The 19,960-nt window shown below is 43.8% G+C and overlaps 3 protein-coding genes and 1 pseudogene across 3 annotated transcripts; 2 read left to right on the forward strand and 2 right to left on the reverse strand.

Annotated features, from left to right (window-relative positions):
• Window positions 1-665: 665 nt before the first annotated feature.
• LOC136654662 (5S ribosomal RNA) lies at window positions 666-782 on the forward strand (annotated as a pseudogene).
• A 1,895-nt stretch (window positions 783-2,677) lies between these two features.
• LOC136652777 (olfactory receptor 6F1-like) lies at window positions 2,678-3,619 on the reverse strand. Its single transcript, XM_066629699.1, has one exon. The coding sequence runs from the start codon at window positions 3,617-3,619 to the stop codon at window positions 2,678-2,680; it is 942 nt and encodes a 313-aa protein (XP_066485796.1).
• Window positions 3,620-7,055: 3,436 nt separating this feature from the next.
• Window positions 7,056-7,997, reverse strand: LOC136652778 (olfactory receptor 6F1-like). Its single transcript, XM_066629700.1, has one exon. The coding sequence runs from the start codon at window positions 7,995-7,997 to the stop codon at window positions 7,056-7,058; it is 942 nt and encodes a 313-aa protein (XP_066485797.1).
• Window positions 7,998-14,712: 6,715 nt separating this feature from the next.
• Window positions 14,713-15,690, forward strand: LOC136652779 (olfactory receptor 6F1-like). Its single transcript, XM_066629701.1, has one exon. It carries the CDS (start codon window positions 14,713-14,715, stop codon window positions 15,688-15,690), a length of 978 nt encoding a protein of 325 aa, XP_066485798.1.
• Window positions 15,691-19,960: the final 4,270 nt, after the last annotated feature.

The following is a 19,960-nucleotide window of genomic DNA, read 5'->3' on the forward strand; positions in this document are numbered from 1 at the left end:
ATAAATACCACACACACAATGATAAAACAATTAAGCTAAGACTGCAATCCTAATCACACTTACCTGGGAGTAAGCCCCATTAACTATAATGGGACTTACTTCTGAGCAGACATACATAATAATAATAAGTTTTATTTATATGCCACCCTTCTCCCCAAAGGGACCCAGGGCAACTCACAACATATTAAAAACAGATTAAAAGCATAATTTAACCACAAATAAAAACATATTAAAAACACATTAACATATATCCAGTAAAAACCATAGTCAGATAAAAAGAGCAAAATGTAGCAAATCAGAGGAATCAGGCCTGTAAAAATACTAAAAAAGATACAGAAAAGATGTTTAAAAAGGGCATGCACTCAGAAGGCTTCTTTAAACAAAAATGTCTTCAGGCCTCACCAAAAAGTCTCAAGAGAGGGAGCCATTCTCAAGTGGGCTCTAAGCTTACATAACCTAACTCCTACCTGGATCTTTCCAGTTTCTGCGCATAAGCAAAGAGCAGCCCCTCTACCTGTAGCACCATATCTGTTACAACCAGCAGTCCATGATGGAATGGCACAACACAGGGTTTCTTTATACCTTAAACCTCAGCCAACCACAAGTCAGGTCCAGCTGAACCTTCTGAATGGATGATGCAATACTCTGAGGCTACTGTTAGTCACCCTAGCAACTGTTACCCTGCACATGCCTGATCTTGTCTGATCTCAGAAGCTAAACAGGGTCAGGCCTGGTTAGTACTTGGATGGGAGACCACCTGGGAATACTGGGTGCTGTAGGCTTATATCATAGTCTTTCAAGACTGAAGGTTGCCAACTAACTGTTGGTCACTTACACTGGCCCTTCTCAAATGGAGAATCACAACTGCAGCTAATTTCCAAATAGCACAACCTTGAAGTGCAGGTTCAAGCTAGTCCATTAACAGGTGCTAACAGTGGCCAGAATGCACCAGGTTCTTGCATTCTGATAACTTTTTTTTTTAACATCCAATTAGCCAGATTTCTCACAGCTGCTACAAAGACAGCTGTAGCCTCACAAAATGGAGTCAGACCTTGGCAATGATTTTAACCTGTTTGCCACAAAGCATAAGCATGATTTTCATGCGCAGTGATCAGGTGAGGGGAAAATAATAACACATCCAGTAGTTAAAGTTGGAGAGAAAAAAAAGGAAAACTTGGATGATCTGAAAGGAAGTGGAATGGTTTGCAGTAGAACAGGGAAGTAAGTGATCATTTTGAATGAGGAAAAGTACGTTGGCTAGGTCAGGCTCACTACTGTCTAACTCAGTGGTTCTCAGATGTTAAGCAGTGGGACCCACTTTTTTAGAATAAGAATCTGTCAGGACACATCAGACGTTATCTCATGACTGGAAGTGACATCATCAAGCAGAAATTTTTTTAACAATCTTAGACTGCAATCCTACATATACCTAGTCAGGAGTAAGTCCCATTTACTATGATTACTAAAAGCATACACATAGTAGCCTATTAAAAGTACAGAGCTGTAACATTTCCCCAGATGCAGTCACTGTCACAGAAGCATCAAATCTGTGAAGGCCTCCATAACTACCCTGCCATTGCATGTTATAGTGCTCACGCTATTGGTGCTGCTACACCAGGGCTGGAAAGTTGGATAGGATTTGGCCCTAATACATTTAAAATGAAATGAATGGGGACCCACCTGAAATTGTCTCATGACACAACCTAGTGGGTCCCAACCCCACAGTTTGAGAAACACTGGTCTAACTGAAAAGGTGTGGCAAAAAGGAACCAAAAAAAAAAAAGATCTGGGATGGAATCCAAACTCATCCCACCAAATTTTGAGCACTGATGTGCGTTATAACAATCACAAAAGAGTAATTCAAAATAGAAAAAAAATATTGTACTTGGAAATGTTTTGATTCTTGAGTCTTGTAAAATGAATACCCCAAAAGTGAGTTACAAAGTCTGCCTCCTATTGGGAAAAAAATTTAAATTGCCTTGTTCGTGCTCCCAAAAAATTGCCCATTTCAAATGCTCAGCCTAATGCCAGAGATAGACCAGTGGTGTGGCTAGAGGGGGGTGCAAAGCACAAAGTTTTGCAAGGAGCCACACCACAATGTGCAAGCAGCCCCTTCTCTTTGGAGTCATTCTGGATGGTGGGAGCAAAATGGAGGTATATGTCTCTGTTTTGCTCCCACCGCCCAGAATGGCTCCAAAGGGGAGGGGGAGAGATGCCTACATGGCACAGTGAGGCTCCCTGCAAAACCTTCTAGCTATGCCACTGAAATAGACAATATGTTCTCCCCCCCCCCCCGCCTATTGAACTGTCAAGAGTAGTTTGAAAGAAAATGAATGCTTCATTCTGTGTCCATTCCTTCCAGTTTTCATTTCTGTGGAGTGGTTAAGCAGGAAGTGCTCTTCGAACTACCATCCTCTCCATTTTCACTCTGATCCCTGCTCTTTTTTAAAAAAAATACTGAGCTCCAAGGTGGAGAATGGACTGGATCTTCCACTGCAGCCATCAAACCAGATAGTGAATAGATGTGGGTGGAAGCACTGGGCAGGAAGGCAAGGCAGGAAGGTAGCAAGACAGAGTGACATCTAGCATTTTCTTCCGCACCATGCATAACCCTTTGCGATATGTGATATGGCTTGTATGTAATGATTTCTATTTGCCTTCACACCACAAAACCTGTTCATCGCCTGTGCAGTGAGTTTCTTAAGGCTTCCTTGACATCTTTGTTTCTCAGTGTGTAGATGAAAGGATTCAGCAATGGAACCACAATGAGGTTGAAAATGCTCACTATTTTGGTCCTTTCCAAGGATGTCTGCTTAGAAGGTTTGACAAACAGGAAGATGGTGGAGCTGTACCAAATAACCACAACCGCTAGATGGGAAGAGCAAGTTGAGAAGGCTTTTTGGCGCCCTTTGCTGGAGGGGATGCGCAGGATGGTAGCAATGATGAACATGTAGGAAAGGAGGGTTGTCGTGCATGAGCCCACAATGACAATGATGGCTATGAAAAAAGCAGTTATCTCCAGGAAATGGGTGTCAGTGCAGGAGAGAACTAGCCAAGAATCAAGATTGCAGTAGAAGTTATCTATCAAATTGGACCCACAAAAGGATAATGTTGTGACCATATAGGCTGGTATAACTATAACAAGGAAGCCTCCCAGCCAACATCCAAATGCCAGCTTCCTAGAGAGGCTGAGGCTCATGATGGTGTGATAGTGCAGGGGATAACATATGGCCAAATAGCGGTCGTAAACCATGACCGCTATCAGATTATGTTCTGTACACCCCAAGGAAAAAATAAAGTACATTTGCAAAACACAGCTCGGCAAAGAGATGCTTCTGCTTCTGCCCAGAAAGATGGCAAGGATCTTGGGAATAGAGGCTGTTGTGTACCATATCTCGAGGAACGAGAGATTGCACAAAAAGAGATACATGGGAGTGTGGAGGCGACGGTTTGTTAACACTAAAAGGATGATGGAAAAATTGCCAACAATTGTCAGGATGTACATGACAAAAAAGAGAATGAAAATGAACGTTTGGAAATTCTGAGACCCTTGGAAGCCGAGAAGGATGAATTCCGTCACACTTGTTCCATTGTTTCCTCCTTGAGTATATTCTTCCATTTTTTCTTAGTCATCTATGGAAACAGAATGCTGAATTAAAGCTTATAACATGTCACCGGACTAGGTAAGCTGTTGATATCTTTCCATAGGGAAAATCACTCTTCCCCCATTATAAACCTGGAGCAAAGCAGCTGCCTACACAGCCCGAGTCTTAATAACAATATGGATGCCTTCTGCATGTCATTTTTGATGAAATGTTATCTGCCAAGAAATACCCAGCTTGTTGTATTGTTCTAGCAGAAACAGGAACTGGGATTCCCAAGTACATTTAAATTCTTACAGCCCATCCTATCAGGCACCCACCGCCACTGATGCAACCATGCCACCATCACTTGCAGAAGCAGTCTAGCTATGCTAAATGGTGCAACAACTGTAGAGGACCTTGTGCTGCTGGAACACTTTATGGCAGTAAAAGGCCCCAGTAGTATTGGGGCCAGTGTCTCCCTGTTGCTTTTAAATCAAAGATGAGCTATACATCTTCTAACAGAGTTAATCAAATATTTGGCAGTTCACCATACAGCACCAGTGGGCTGCACTGAATTTTTTGGGTGCCAAATTGCACAGCCCAGCCAAAAAGCAAAAGTCAGGTTTCACAGTTTGTTAAAAACTCCAAAGTTTTTGAGTTTAAAAGTTCGAGGAAAATGAGAGGAAAAGGACACAAAATAGTATCTTCTGCTAAAGTACTGTTCTTGAAAATAGTTATGGTTTCAAACATCCTAGAGCTTGAATTGACACAGACATTTGAACATAATGCTAGTTAAAAAATATTTCCTTGGCTAAATATTCAAACAAGATTCAAATATTCAAATACCAAGATGAAAAGACTAAGTGGAAAAGATGCTAGAGATTTTATCATATCATAATTAAAATTTCAAACCTCCTAGAGCTTGCAGTCACATGGAAGCTAGACTCTCTTAAGAAACGATTTCTTCTTAATTTCCATGGCTAAATATGCAAACAATACCACTTGGTTTGAATATCATCCATCCATCCAATATCTCACTTCCACATTCTTAGTGCTCACCAGTGATTGCATCTCATCACTTGACTCACCCAGGCAAAAACCTCACTACTAAATGCCTCCTATGTTGTTCTGCTTCCTAAATGAAATGGTAGTAGTAAAGGGACCATTATATGATCACAACTAAAAGACCCATTGAGATTTGATCTCATGACAATCCCTCAACTTCAAAAAAAACTGTTCCCAATGCTTCTTATGCAGTCATGGATCAGAAACATTTCCAAGGGAAGTCTAAACTTTATGCACTCCATTGTCTTGATCATGCTTGATTGCTGTGCTACTTCATACAGCACAGAGTGCCGAACAGAGGTCACAGAGAGTGCCAATGGATTTGAAAGAAAAGTCCAGATATCTGGGGGCAATAGTAAGCCATGTATTTCCAAGAAAGTCATTCAAAACCATAGATCTGGGCTTTTCAAATAGTCTCTGATCATTTGGATGTGAATTGCATATGATTAATTGATCTATCATTTTTTAAACTAGATTTCATGACTTCACAACTTGATTGGTCTCCACCTGTGAAGGACATGATTTCAGAGTGAATGTCATGGTGGAAACATTTTTGAATGGAACTAGCCTGTACACTTGATATCATCAAGCAGTGCAATCTTCAACATGAATAGGTTCAGCTGGTGTGGGGGCATGCAATGGTTATCACTAGAGCTTACCCATCCATGAGTTTAACTGGGATAGTTGCATATTGTTAGGGGACACCAATTTCCATCCCTCTATTCACTTGCACTACTTTTCTCACCATCTGGATTGGGAAAGGAAGAAGACCCTCTATGTCACCCAATTAGCACATATGTTCATTTCCCTCTTCCTTTTCCAATTCAATGGCAATTCCAATGCTACCGGAGGAGCAGAGTCTGGCATATCATCTGTAAGGGAGGAACATTTAGTATGATGCCTCTGGTTCCAGCGGTCTTGGACCAGTCATGACTAGTCAATGAAATAAAGAATGTGAAGTTCAGCTTCTATGAGAGAATGGAAAGTTGCCTGTTTGATTGGGTTTTAATGTTCCTACAGAACAGGTTGACTACCTGGGGGAAAAGATTAACCATTTCTGCCCAACATTGCATTTACACAACAGGGATCAAATGTGTACAACTGTGGGCTGGGCAGAAATGTTAAGGGCATTCTGTGTAACATCTAGCCCAGAGGCAAGAAGACGGAATAATGGTTGCATTATAAGACTGATGAAGAGGAATCTTAAGAAAGGGGATTCATGTGTAGAGAATAAAGTTTAAGGTAATAGGAAATTAGAAAAGATGACACTCTGAAGGAACTGAAGATCAAAATGGACTGCATGTTATGTACTTTGAACCTAACTGGAAGACAAACAAACAGTGTTTGTTTGAGACACAAGATCATGTAAACACTTGCCTGAAAATCATGAATATGAGGAAACAAGGCAGCAGCACCCACAGACATATGCAAGTTTGGTGGCATATATCAGTATCAAGTATCCATAATCTAATTTTACATGAAGTTACCTATGTAAATTATATCACTGAGATGCATCGTGATGAGTTGTCTGGAGCAATGGGCTCACTCTGACATTGTTCAGGCAAAGCATGTGCTTCAGCGTCCGTTCCTCCAATGCCACTTTGTGAAGTTCTGCTCTACCTGAGAGTATCCCAAGCTCTGTCTCCTTCCTATGTCTCCTTCTTATTCCAGTGTCCATGAGAAGCCATGCTGACATGGCTCCCTGCATGAGACTTTTGTCTCCCAACGTTATTGGAGAGGAGATATGAAGAAACTGGAGAAGGAGCAAACACTGCCATGCCTAAAATTTCTTATGGCCCAATCCTATCTTTGTGATCCACCACTAGAACTAGTGTTCTAGTGGTGGAATGTGCTTTCTGGCCATCTTAATGGCTATATGGAAGTGCACATAGCTGCATGCTTCTGGGTTGATGCCTGAGAGGCCATGGAGGCCCAGTGCACAACAGAGCAGAAGAGAAGAACCCATCGACAATGGTTAGTCAGTGGCAGGGGAGGAATGAGAGTAGGAGGTGTATTAGAGGTGCGCGAGGGTGGCACCCAATGTGGGCAACTTGTGTTAGATGCTGTCGCCTTCCTTGCCTCTGGACGTGCCTCCTTCCTCTCTTTGGACTTGAGCTAGCTAAAAACCTGTTGCTGGTCTGAGGAAACACAGGAGGCTTATGGGGAGGTAAGGAAAAACATTTCCCCCTGCTTTTTCCAAGCTGTGCGTTCCCCCCACCACTATAGCATGCAGCACAGCCTGTTTTGTTGGGAAAAGCCATTGGATTGGTTCTCTAAGCTCTTAATATTGCTAGCCTCTTTGAAGAGGCAGAAAACAGCAAACACAATAAAATACATGCACCTTACGCAAGTAATTCCACAAACATGATGTCATATCAGGTATAACTCTTCAGCTGATCTTTCTCTTCAGCTCCAGTGCAATGACTGTCTCAAGGCCACCTTCACCTCCTTGTTTCTTAGTGTGTAGATGAAAGGATTCAGCAACGGAACCACAATGAGGCAGAGAGTGTTGAATATTTTGTTCATTTCTACAGATATCTGCTTTGATGGCTTGACGAACAGAAACATGGTAGAACCATACCAAATAATCAAAAGGGCAAGATGGGAAGAGCATGTAGAAAAAGCCTTCTGCTGCCCTTTGGTAGAAGGGATACGCAGGATGGTGGAAATGATGTACATGTAGGAAAGAAGGGTTATCACACATGAACCTACAATGACCATAATGGCTATAATGGAAAAGGCCACCTCAGTCACATAGGTATCAGTGCAAGAGAGAGCTATCCAGGAATCAATGTTGCAGTAGAAGTTGTTGATTACATTCGGCCCACAGAAGGACAACGTTGTGATCAGATAGGCTGGTATAGAAACCACAAGGTATCCACCCAACCAACAGCCAAATGCCAACTTGCTAGAGAGGCTGGTGTCCATGATGGTGCTGTAGCGCAGAGGATAACATATGGCCAAATATCGGTCATAAGCCATGACAGATAGAAGGAATTGTTCTGTGCTTCCAGAGGCAAAAATAAAATACATCTGCATAATGCAGCTTGCAAAAGAGATGTTCCTGCCCTGCCCCAGGGAGATAGCAAGGATCTTGGGGATAGAGGCTGTTGTGTACCATATCTCCAGGAATGAGAGATTGCACAGGAAAAAGTACATGGGAGTATGGAGGCGACGTCTTGTTATCACAAGAACTATGATGAATGCATTTCCAAAAAGTATCAGTATGTACATGATAAGAAAGAGCATGAAGATGGACACCTGGAAATGCCTTGACCCAGGGAACCCAAGAAGAATGAATTCCAATACACCAGTTTCATTTTGTTCCTCTTCGTTGTGGTTCTCCATCTGTCCTCTTCTACCTGGTAAAACAAAATTTTGAATTTCAGCAGGATATAAAAACACATCAAAATATTATTTTGTTCTTTCAATAAAACAACTCATTTCCAAGATGAAGCTGCTGCTGCTGCTGCTGCTGCTGCTGCTGCTGCTGCTGCTTCTTCTTCTTCTTCTTCTTCTTCTTCTTCTTCTTCTTCTGCACAAGGATATCACTGTATTCCAATACTATGACACTGTACAAATCAATGGTGAAGCCATGTCTGGAGTATTGCGTCCGGTTCTGGTCAACGTATCTCAAAAAAGATATAGTAGAACAGGAAAAAGATGCAGAAAAGAGTGACCACAGTGATTAGTGGGCTGGGCATCTCCTTTACATGAAAAGGCTACAGTATTAGGGGCTCTTCTGTCTAGAAATAAGCACCTGAAGGGGAAAATGATTCTTTTAAAATTATTGATGGGATGGATAAAAGGAAGTTCTTTTTCCTTGTGCAAAACACCAGAACCAGAGGATCTCCACTAAAATTGACTGGCAAGAGAGTTAGAAAATATATATATTTTTTTATCTAGTGTGTAATTAATCTCTTGAACTCCTTACCACAGGATGTTGTGATGGCATCTGGGTTAAATGCCTTTAAAAGGGAATTGGAAAGATTTATGAAGGAAAAGTTCATGACAGGTTGCAAGCCATGATGACAATATACAACCTTCAGGTTTTAGAGGTAGCCTATTTCTTAACGCCAAGTGCAATGTTGGGGCAACAGGGTACAGGTATCTAGTTCTGTGTGCTCTCAGAGGCATTTGCTGAGCAACTATGAAATACCAACATGATATGAGCCCTGCTGGATCTGGCCAAGGATCCATCTAGTCCAGCTTCCTGTATCTCACAGCGGCGCACCAGATGCCGTGGAGAGCACACAAGACAACAAGATATCTGGAATGGAGCTTGGGAGGGGGCAGGATCAACAGCCAACCCCATTCTTCAACCTGATCCACATGCACGGTTCAACACGGACTTGTGACAGTGATATTGCTTGTACAGGCCCAAATTGCCCTTTGAAGCTGCTGGGGCTTACCCTGGGACAAGGGGAAAAATATCCCCTTACTCTGAGGAGACCTCCAGCAGCCAAAAATTCCATATATCGTGTAGTGGAAGATGCACTGTTGCATTGCCGCACAGGAATTAGTATTTGGCTGATAATCTGTTAGGGCACAGAGAAGAAGATATACAAATTAGAACCTTGGTTCAGGTTTATGATGGCAGAAGTTAAAGTTTTTTTTTTTTTTTTAAATGAACAGTGTATCACTTCTTGTTTATAGGAGTATCATCAGCTTGGTTTTGGACTTATATCTATTTTTCCTTCAAGTAGAGAGAACAAATAGCTAGATAAGCTTGAGTGCCATAAAGAAAATCTGCTAGATTTATCGCCCACAAAGATTCTGGCTTTCACCGGGCAATAGGTGAAAGCATGTAAGGTTTGAAATGTCTCAGAGTTTATCATCCAATACAAATAAGATCAAACCATCTAGTTCCATCTAAAGTTCCCTCTAGTCCAGGGGTCTCCAAACCTTTTGGTGCACTGCCTATCTGACACAATGTTGAGGGTTGGAAAATAGAGACACAAGGGGAAAAATGGATTTTGCAAAATCCATCTTCCTTTCAACTCCACTCCTGACTTCAGTCTGAATTCCACTCGGCTTCCCTGCCCTCCCCTCTCTCACACACACATATGCACCCTCCAAGTGCCTTCACTCACTCACTTCCCCCCAATGGAAAATAATAAAGGAACCAAGCGCCCTGCAACTACTGCAACCGTTCCCCCCCCGCTCCTCTCCAGTTGATGCCTCCTCCTTCCAACTCCACTCCTGAACACTCCTGTCACTACTGTTTTTTTCTTCTTTATCTGGAGCTCAAAGTCACCCAGCAAGCCTCCTCTCCAGCAGGCCAGCCAGCTGGCTGGCCCCATTTGAAGCCCGTGCCAGCTGCTGAAGCCCCATCCCTCTGGCTGCCATGCCAGGTGCCATGCCTTGCCAGGTGCATGCTCCTTATGCTACAGCAAGACCCTGCCTGCCGAACAGTCTCACCCTTTTACTGCAGAGAGCCCGTGCACATGCTCTGGGAGCCACTGTGCACTGCTGTCGGCAGGCAGCATGGCTACATGTGGGCTGGATAAAATCATCCCACAGGCTGAATGTGGCCTGCAGACCAGGGTTTGGAGACCCCTGATTGTCCAGCATCCTGGTTCTCACTTGAATAAAACAGATATTTTGAGAAGTCCAGAGTAGAATATGTAGGCCATGACCATCTCCTGCAGCTGCTATTCAGAGGCATAATTAGTAACCTGTGCCACTTGCCAATCATTGTCTCCATCATTCCCTTGAATCGTTGTGTGAACAATGCCAGCTTGATTGAATTTGAACTTTGATCCAGCCATCCAATTGTCCGCCCATCAGATATGCCATCCGAGAACAATTTTCAGTTATATTAATTGGATGTTTTGCTTCTTCTGTTCACCCAGTCTAAATCCTATGGTAATCCTGTACAACCAATTCTAATTGAGATGAAGTTGTTGAATAAATAACTTCTATGCAATCACAATCGAAAGTTCCACTGAGATTTCCCCTCCACGGAATTCCTCATCTGTTGAAAAAAAGGTTCTAAAACTACTGATGCAATAATGGCGGAAATCCCTTTCTCCCAAGGAGAGAAGGCGGCAGCTGCCTGGAGCACGCAGGATGCGGAGGCAGCCATTTCCGGCACCACTGCAGACCTGCACCCTGGGCAGCTCAGGATTCAGCTGTACATCAGCTTGGGGGGGGGGGGAGGAGGACAGGATTGGGTTCTAGATGTATCCATCAACAATAGGCTATTTAAACGATTGTCAGTTTGTTGAATTGATTTAATTTTCAACTACCTCATTCAATTTTCCATAATGAGAAACATTTGCCATCACAGTGTGTTTATCAGCCTTTGTTTCCGCACTGTCCAATGAACACTCAAGACAAAAGATATGGGAGAAAGGGCCACTTTATTTAGCAGTTACAGCAGAAGAGGAGGCTGAGACCTGCAGCATCTGAGGCAGCGCAAGCCCCCTGTGGTGCGGAGGCAGGACCTCTTGGTGGTACCAGAACACCTCTGCCCCCAGGCAGGCATGCACCCGACTCCAAGTTGTGCCCCGTTGTTGGGCGGCGCTTCTCATCCATGTCTGTCCCTTAAGGGGAAGGCAGCCAGACCGTGGGCGCCTATGTGTCTCCTTGGACTTGTGGCACCTCCTGAGGTGACACAAGTTCAAGGCGAGCGGAGCGGCTTGAAGCTGCTCCATTTTCCCTAGGAACGGGTTGGAATCCAGCTTAACAGCTGGATCCCAGCCCTGCCTCTAGCTCCCTGCCCACCTGCCCCTGGGGCCACCCACTGTCTGCCCTTCCCCCCCACCCAGGAACACCTCCTTCCTGCCTCCTCCCACCTTCCTAACTTTTGTCCTTGTGTCGGCCCAGCCAGAAGGAAGCCAGTGTGGAGGCTTATGTCAGCCTCTCCAGGCCGGCGCTTCTCAGAGTGCTGGCCCGGCTTCCTCTCAAGGATGAGTAAAGGTGCCTTATGGTCTTGGTGAGGAAGCATCCATGAGGCTGAATTCAGCCTCCGTGTGTTGGCTCATCTCCATATACCAACGCAGCTTCCTGCTGAGGAGGCGCAAATATGCCTTATGGCACGTTTGTGACCCTCATGGGCTGGCGCAAGGAATTTGTGCCGGCCCAACTCATTTCCAGGATTGCACCCATTGTCTTTGCAAATGCAAAAAGCATTAACATGGTTTCCTCATGAGTAATTTCCATTCTTATCTCATTTGCATCAAGTATTATGAATCACCCTACCAATTGCTCCTAATGCACAAAAGATACACACGAACAAAACCATAGTTGCATTTATGAAAAACAAGTTGATTAAAACATATACATCAGAGTCCGTGAGTGAATTCACTCTCCTACCCTAGGGAATAGAAGTCATTGGGTCTAAGCCACTCTTAACTCATTCATTAAACTACTTTCAAGCCACTTGTGGCTCAATAATAAATCAAGCAACACCCAAAACATTTACTGAGAGTGTTTCTGTGGATATAGTTATTATGGCAGAAAAAGTCAATGAGAAAACATATGGCGTTTGCAGTGCATGGCTTCAGAAACTCAGCTAGTGATATAAGATATTATTCCAGTGCTCTTTTAACAAGGAGAACTTCAAATGAAAAAGGTATTGTTTTAGAAGGCTATGAATTTTAAGAAATGTTCTTATGGAAAAACACTTATCATAGGTACAATATCTAGAGAGAAGCACAGTTTTTAAGCAAAGATGAGGACCTGTCTTTGCTTATCTGGAACACTTTTGTTAATATTTTACACTATGTCCTGAGGTCTTCCTCTGTATAATTAGTAGATTAATAGTAGAAAAGTAAGATTATTCTTCTATATGTATCATGTTTAAGATCCATTCATTTCAATATGGAAGACACTGCAACTTTCCATTGATATGAAAGGATTTAAAAAAGTATTTCATTTGGATCTTACTTTAAATTTAGAAGATATTGATTATGTTGGAAGGTACTAGTAATTTTTAGAAAGATGACACTGTTGTTTAATAAATTTTAGAGGCATCATTTTTCTACCTATCATTTTAATGCATTAAGACTGCCATGTAAATCACTTCTTCATGTTTAGAAAAGTAGTTTTCAGTCTGTTGATGAGGCCAATTTCACTTTCTAAAGTAGTTCTCTCCCACCAACTTGAGATGTTCATCCGGTTTCTCAATTTTATTTTAATGGTGTATGGTCATCATGCTTCTCATTCTATAATTAAGCTTGTCATTCATTAAATTCAGCATGTGGGGCTTACTTCTGAGTAGATACCTTTAGGACTGCACTGTAATATGACAATCGTATAAGCAATTATTTTGTAGTAAATTCCATTAAACTAAGTGGGACTTATTTCTGAGTAGACCTGAATAGGTATAAACTGAAATGGGTTTTCTAATTGGCCAAGTGATACTGTTGAAAAGCTGATACATGTGATGAAGTGGATTGTAAGCTGTGACAGTTTATGCTGAAATAAATTTGTTAGTGTTTATGGTGCCTATAGTCCCCTTGTTTTGTTGCTAGCTAGTAGTCATGTGGCTAATAGATTCTATTTAGATGGATAGATTAACAGCCCAAGCCTATGCATGTCCGCTCAGCAGGGCCTAGGAGAGGGGGGTAAAGGGGGTAATTTCTACCCAGGGTCAGAAATGGGCCCCAGGAGTCAAAGGAGGGGGGTCCAGAAATTTCCTGGAATCTTAAATTCTCCAATCTCACTGCCCAACTGGGATGCTGGGAGCATTATGTGGGCACATTGCGATGACTGCTGCCACAAGCCATACACACCAGGCCCAGGATTGCATACATTCCTTAACAGTGTCGCATCTGGGAGGAAACTGACCTGCTACCCTTGCTCTTTGGATTGTGAATCTGCTAACCATGAAGAAGTGTATAGAAGCTCAGTGACACAGCTGGGGGTCTGTAGCTACTGCAGAAGTATGTTTTGGTGTACATAGGACACTTTCCATTCCAATGTGAGCCTAAATACAATGCTACTAATCTTCTGCAATGATTTTCTATATTTGAAAGATTTCAGAGAGACTGAGAGCCCAATCCTGAGTTGCCTGGAGCTGCGGGACCTGGTGGCTCCACAAAGGGCTCCCACCGGATCCAACACCTCCTGCGGTACCGCAGGAGGCTCTTTGGGAGACGGGGACGTTCGTCCCCTTCCACTGAGTAAGGGAAGCAGTCCCGCAATAGGACTACTCACTTTAGCGGTGACTGTTTGGTTGTGTAGGGCGTGCAGCCGTGCCCTGGATCCTGCACAACTCAGCTCCGCAGATCCGCCTCTCCTCCGCCCTCTGACACACCTCCCCCATACCCCAGCCATGCCTCCCCCCTCCCCCAAACGCCTCCCCCATGCCCTTGGACACACCTCCTTTTCCCGTTCCACAGCCCGGCGGTCATAGACACCACCGAGCTGCAGAACGAGGGCGCCCGCCATGAGCTGGCTCAGTGCCAGCTGGCGCTGAGCCAGCACTGGCGGGAGCCCGGCACTAAGCCCCGCAAACATGCCTTACAGCACATTTGCAACTGTGGTCTGCACCACAGAGGCGCAGCACAGATTACAGGATTGGGCTCTTAGGAGTGTGTTTGGTTTCCCGTATTACTGTATCTAGATGCCAACGCCAGCCAGGCAGGTAGACCTGAGCTGTCCATTGGGAAGACAGGTAGACCTGGACTGCAAAGACTATTCTGACTGTTGCCACTTTCCCCCTGCCTGCTTTGCCCCATTCTGCCTACCCCCATTGCTACCCCCCACTCTGTTTCACCCCCTCCCTCTTTGGGAAGGGGCCCAAAGAAACTTTATACACCCTGATAAATTTCATCTCAGAGGCCCTGCTACTCAGAAGTAAGTCTCATTATAGTCAATATGGTTTAGTTAAGTGTGGATAGGATTGCAGCCTAACACAGGACAAACACATATACTGGGAGAAACAGCATTTAATGGATTTATTTTAAACATTTTTTTTTTTATTTCCAGAAGAGAAATTTTCAGTCAGCCCTAAATAAGTGATGCTAAGTGATGCTTAGCATATTTCTTGACATACTTGACTTCATTCATTTGGTTCAGACTCATGTTTTGGCAGATAATTTTCAAGATTCTGATGCAAGGAACAAATGGCTCCAGCGTGACGGAATTTATCCTTCTGGGATTCCCTGGCTCTCGTGAACTGAAAGTCTCACTTTTCATGCTCTTCCTTTGCATGTACATCCTCACGGTCACTGGAAATGTGGCCATCATCATTTTAGTGAGAGCTAAACAGCAGCTGCATACACCCATGTACTTCTTCCTCTGCAATCTGTCCTTCCTGGAGATATGGTACACAACGGCCTGTATTCCCAAGACTTTAGCAATACTTGTGTCCCACGATCAAACCATCACCTTTGTAGGATGTGTTACACAGATGTACATTGTTTTCGCTCTGGGATTCACAGAATTTTTTCTGCTTTCTGTCATGGCTTATGATCGCTATTTGGCCATATGCCACCCTTTGCGCTATAACACCATCATGTCAAAGACTTTGTCTATTCAAATGGCTTGTGCTTCTTGGATATGTGGCTTCCTGGGAATTTCTGTGCCAGCCTATCTCATTAGCCAGTTATCTTTCTGTGATTCGAATGTTATCAACCATTTCTTCTGTGACATTGTGCCTTGGATAGTCCTTTCCTGCACTGACACCTACACTGTTGAAATTGTATGGTTCATAATGGCTGGTATTGTTATCATAGGCTCATGTTTGATCACCTTGGTTTCTTACATTTACATCATCACCACTATATTAAGGATTGCATCAGTTCAAGGCCGTCAACGGGCTTTTTCCACCTGCTCCTCTCATCTCACCGTTGTGATTATATGGTATGGTTCCACCATTTTCCTCCATGTCACCCCTGCTAAACATCAGTCACTGGAATTGACTAAGATAGTCACCATCCTAAATACCATAGTAACACCTTTGTTAAATCCTTTCATTTATACACTGAGGAACAATGAGGTTAAGCAAGCTGTAAAGAATATATTTCAAGACACAACAGTGACAGTGAATTGTAGAAAAGGCAAATGTATCAATAAAGGCAAACAGTAATCATGGTATAAGAAATAGTTCATTATTTGGGGAAGATTATTATATTTTAATTATTTTGGTGCAGGTTCTAAAGCCCCTAGGTACTTGAAGACACACAAATCTCTGGGCATGCAAGAACTGACTAATGCTCTTCAAGGGCAAGGAATGTGCCACATGATTCCACATCAGTCATGGCTCATTGGGACTGAGCTCTGATATCTCTTTTTAATTCTTGAGTTCCATGTGAGAGTACACAAAGTTTCAATAGTTGACAATGCCCCTAAGAAAGTTGCAGAGTGTATTGTTATCAGCCTCTTGTAGACATTCTTGACACACCAGGAATTAGGTGAAAGAGGTCTAAATTCAGAGGATGTGCTTTCCAGAGCACCTTCAGCATCAGGTTTTAGGGTTAGGAGGGCTAAATGGGAAGTAGGGATGAGATGAGGGGTCAACAGAAGAAGAGGAGCAGAGAAATAGGATGGAATGAACCTCAGGAAAGAAGAGGTAAGATGGGCAGATAGCAGCAACAGAGAGAGGGAAGAGGGTGGAGAGAGCAAGAAGGAAGGAACAGTAAGCTGGGCAGACAGTTGTTGGCATCCTTCAGTCTCGGAAGACTATGGTATTGCGCTCTGAATGGTGGTTCTGGAACAGAGTGTCCTCTCCAGTGTGCGAAGCGTGGGTGAAGTAGATATGGAGGATAGACTGTTTCCCATGCAGCAAATCCCCCCTCTCCATGTCACTGAAATGGTCCAACGGAAAGGCAGAGGCCAATACGGTTGGTTCCAGTGGCGTCGCAGGAGTTGCCAGAACATGACTGTGTTCAGCCATGAACTGTCTCAGGGACTCCGGCTCCAGATTTTGCCTCGAGGCTGACTCCTGAAGCCTTTTCCATAACTGGATGTAGCCACAAGGCAGTGGAGGTTTGGGATCAGAGTTATCCTTCTCTCAGATGAGTTGCCTTCCCAGGCTAACGAGTCCCATCTACCCGGTGGCTGCTTAGTCGCCTCTTACGACAAGTACAGCCAAACTGAGGGCCTATTTTTATCCCCAGCCCCCAGGGGATGCTGGGCAGACAAGGAAGGAGGGAAACATGTGAACTGGCCAAGGGCTGGGTGCAGTGGAGACAGAGGGGCACTTTGGGTTATCCTGAGGACTGGAGCTCCTCTTGGAAGGTAAACCAGAACTAAAAATGTAGACCCCTGCATGCTGGGACCATAGATTTGACTGCTATGGTTAGGAACAGACCATTGGGCAACAGCGGGAGCACAATAAGAAAAGAGAACAACCCAAGTAAATTGGTAATGCAGGATCTGTATTAGAAAGAAAAAGTTGAACTGGACAATCTAGAACTTTATGACTGTGGCTTTCTTGTAAATAAACCCTTTCCCCTTGGAGCATCACACGTTGAGTCTTTGGTCTTGTTTACTGGTGATACCAACTCACAACACTTTGTTCACCATGATCAAAGCACATAGACGAACAAGCCTTGCTGAGGGAGAATCAGCATGGCTTCTCTAAGGGCAAGTCTTGCCTTACTAACCTTTTAGAATTCTTTGAAAAGGTCAACATGTGCACGCGGGAGAACCCGTGGACATTATATTCCTGGACTTTCAGAAGACGTTCAACATGGTCCCTTACCAAAGACTGCTGAGAAAATTCCACAGTCAGGGAATTAGAGGGCAGGTCATCTTATGAACTGGGAACTGGTTGAAGACCAGGAAACAGAGAGTCTGTGTCAATAGGCAATTTTCATAATGGAGAGGGGTGAAAAGCGGTGTGCCCCAAGGATCTGTCCTGGGACCGGTGCTTTTCAACCTCTTCATAAATGACCTGGAGACATAGTTGAGCAGTGAATTGGCTAAGTTTGCAGACGACACCACACTTTTCCAAGTGGAGAACACCAGAAGAGATTGTGAGGAGCTCCAGAAGGATCTCTCAAAACTGGTAGAACGGGCAGTAAAATGGCACATGTGTTTCAATGCAAGTAAGTCTAAAGTAATGCACATTGGGGCAAAAAAAATCAAAACTTCACATATAGGCTAATGGGTTCTGAGTTGTCTGTGACAGATCAGGAGAGAGATCTTGGGGTAGTGGTGGACAGCTCGAAGAAAGTGTTGACCCAATGTGCAGCAGCAGTAAAGAAGTCCAATTCTATGCTTGGTATCATTCAAAAAGGTATTGAGAACAAAACAAAAGGTATTGAGCTAATATTATAATGCCATTGTACAAATCGATGGTAAGGCCACACCTGGAGTATTGTGTCCCGTTCTGGTCACCACATCTCGAAAAGGACATAGTGGAAATGGAAAAGGTGTAAAAGAGAGTGACTAAAATGATTACAGGGCTGGAGCACCTTCCCTATGAGGACAGGCTACAGTATTTGGGCCTCTTCAGCCTAGAAAAGAGGTGCCTGAGGAGGGACATGATTGAGACATACAAAATTATGCACAGGAAGGCTAGAGTGGATAGAGTTGTTCTTTTCCCTCTCACACAACATCAGAACCAGGGACATCCACTTAAATTGACTGTCGGGAGAGTTAGGTCAGACAAAAGAAAATATTTCTTTACTCAGCGTGTAGTTGGTCTGTGGAACTCCTTGCAACAGGAAGTGGTGATGGCATCTGGCCTAGATGCCTTTAAAGGAGGATTGGACAAATTTTTGCAGAAAAAAATCTATTACGGGTTACAAGACGTGATGTGTATGTGCAACATTCTGATTTTAGAAATGGGCTATGTCAGAATGGCAGATGCAGGGGAGGGCATCAGGATTCAGGTCTCTTGTTGTCTTGTATGTTCCTTGGGGCATTTGGTGGGCCACTGTGAGATACAGGAAGCTGGACTAGATGGGCATTTGGCCTGATCCAGCGGGGCTGTTCTTATGTTCTTATCAAGCAGCTGGAGCAAGGTAACATGGAAAACATTTGTTCTCTCGATAATCTTAGCTTGCTTGATGAAATTGATGCTGCAGAAATTAGTATCGTCCATTTGAAAATGAGAACTTACCTAAATATAATTCCATGTATAAGTTTGCAAGTGGCACTTCCTGAAACATGTTATTTCAAGATATGCCAACCAGCTAGTTCTCTGCTTTCAGGTGAATTACTAGTAGCCCAATCCAATCTCCCAACATATTGTGGCCACACCGCAACTCAAGCGGTGACCTTCTTGCAAGGCTCTCCCCCCCCCCACACACACATAAGGCAAAGATGAATAGCAATTCACCTGATTGGTGCATCTTAGGAAGACTTACCGCAACATTTATTCATCTCAGCTTTGCTAGCCTTCATCATTCTTGTCTTGGTGGTGCTGCAGCCATCTTACCAACCCTAGGACTAGTTTGACATTAGCTGGTCACCTCAGGGCTGGGTAGGAATTTTTATCCTCCTACCTCATTGTAAGTTGGTGATTTTGTGTGTGTGTGTGTGGGGGGGGGGTGATTGTTTAGATATTTTTAAAATCCTTCCTGTGGTGGTCGAGCCCAGTGATGTTTTTTCATCTCATAGCACAATATTTTTCATCTCATAGCACACTGACAAGGCCCTAAAATTGTCAAGGCACACCACTAGTTTTCTGAACATTGAGAAGGCATACCATGCTGCTGGTAGGGGGCTCAAATCCCCCAATTGTCCTAATAATAAATGACCCTCCCCAAAGTCCAACAGCACACCTGGAGACCATCCGTGGCACACCAGTGTGCCACAGCACAGTGGTTGAAAATCGCTGCCAGTTGATCACCTTTGGCAGGCTTAGTGAGGGTCTGGGACTAGGAGTAGAGATCAGGTGTGCATTTGAAGGTATGGAAAGGCCAGAGGGGGAGCAAATGCCAAACTTCAGATGCTATCTGGGTCGGTGATGCTGGCTGGTTAGGCTTGAATTGCAAAGTCCGTTCTAAATGCTTTCCAGCTTGGAATGAGCTGAGTAATTTGGCTGCCTTGGCCCCCTTTCCAGGAGTTGGTGGGGAAAAGCAGAGGTTGGCCTGAACTGACTTCTGGTTGGATTCAGGGTGCTACAAAAGTGGAGCCATTTTCCCTGATTGGGGAAGTGAACAGTTGCCTATGTCTTCCTCAGAGTAGGTGCCTGCACAACATGGGTGGATGAGCTCCCTAGTTCAGGATTCAGTGCAGAATTTGGTTTGTATTGCATAACCAATAATGTGGGTCAATTTATACCAAACAACATTTTGTCTTATGTGAGGGGGAGGCGGGGCTAAGCAGTGCATGAGCAGCAGAATTCCTATATAGTGCCTATTTAGCACCTATATAGCACCTGTCCGGCACCTATATATCACCTC

The sequence above is a fragment of the Tiliqua scincoides genome, chromosome 5 (genome assembly GCF_035046505.1).
Source record: "Tiliqua scincoides isolate rTilSci1 chromosome 5, rTilSci1.hap2, whole genome shotgun sequence".
In the NCBI taxonomy this organism is placed as follows: domain Eukaryota; kingdom Metazoa; phylum Chordata; class Lepidosauria; order Squamata; family Scincidae; genus Tiliqua; species Tiliqua scincoides.

Coding starts and splice junctions, on each gene's coding strand:
- LOC136652777 (XM_066629699.1), bottom strand. CDS start 3,619: ATGGAAGAATATACTCAAGGAGGAAACAATGGAACAAGTGTGACGGAA.
- LOC136652778 (XM_066629700.1), bottom strand. CDS start 7,997: ATGGAGAACCACAACGAAGAGGAACAAAATGAAACTGGTGTATTGGAA.
- LOC136652779 (XM_066629701.1), top strand. CDS start 14,713: ATGCAAGGAACAAATGGCTCCAGCGTGACGGAATTTATCCTTCTGGGA.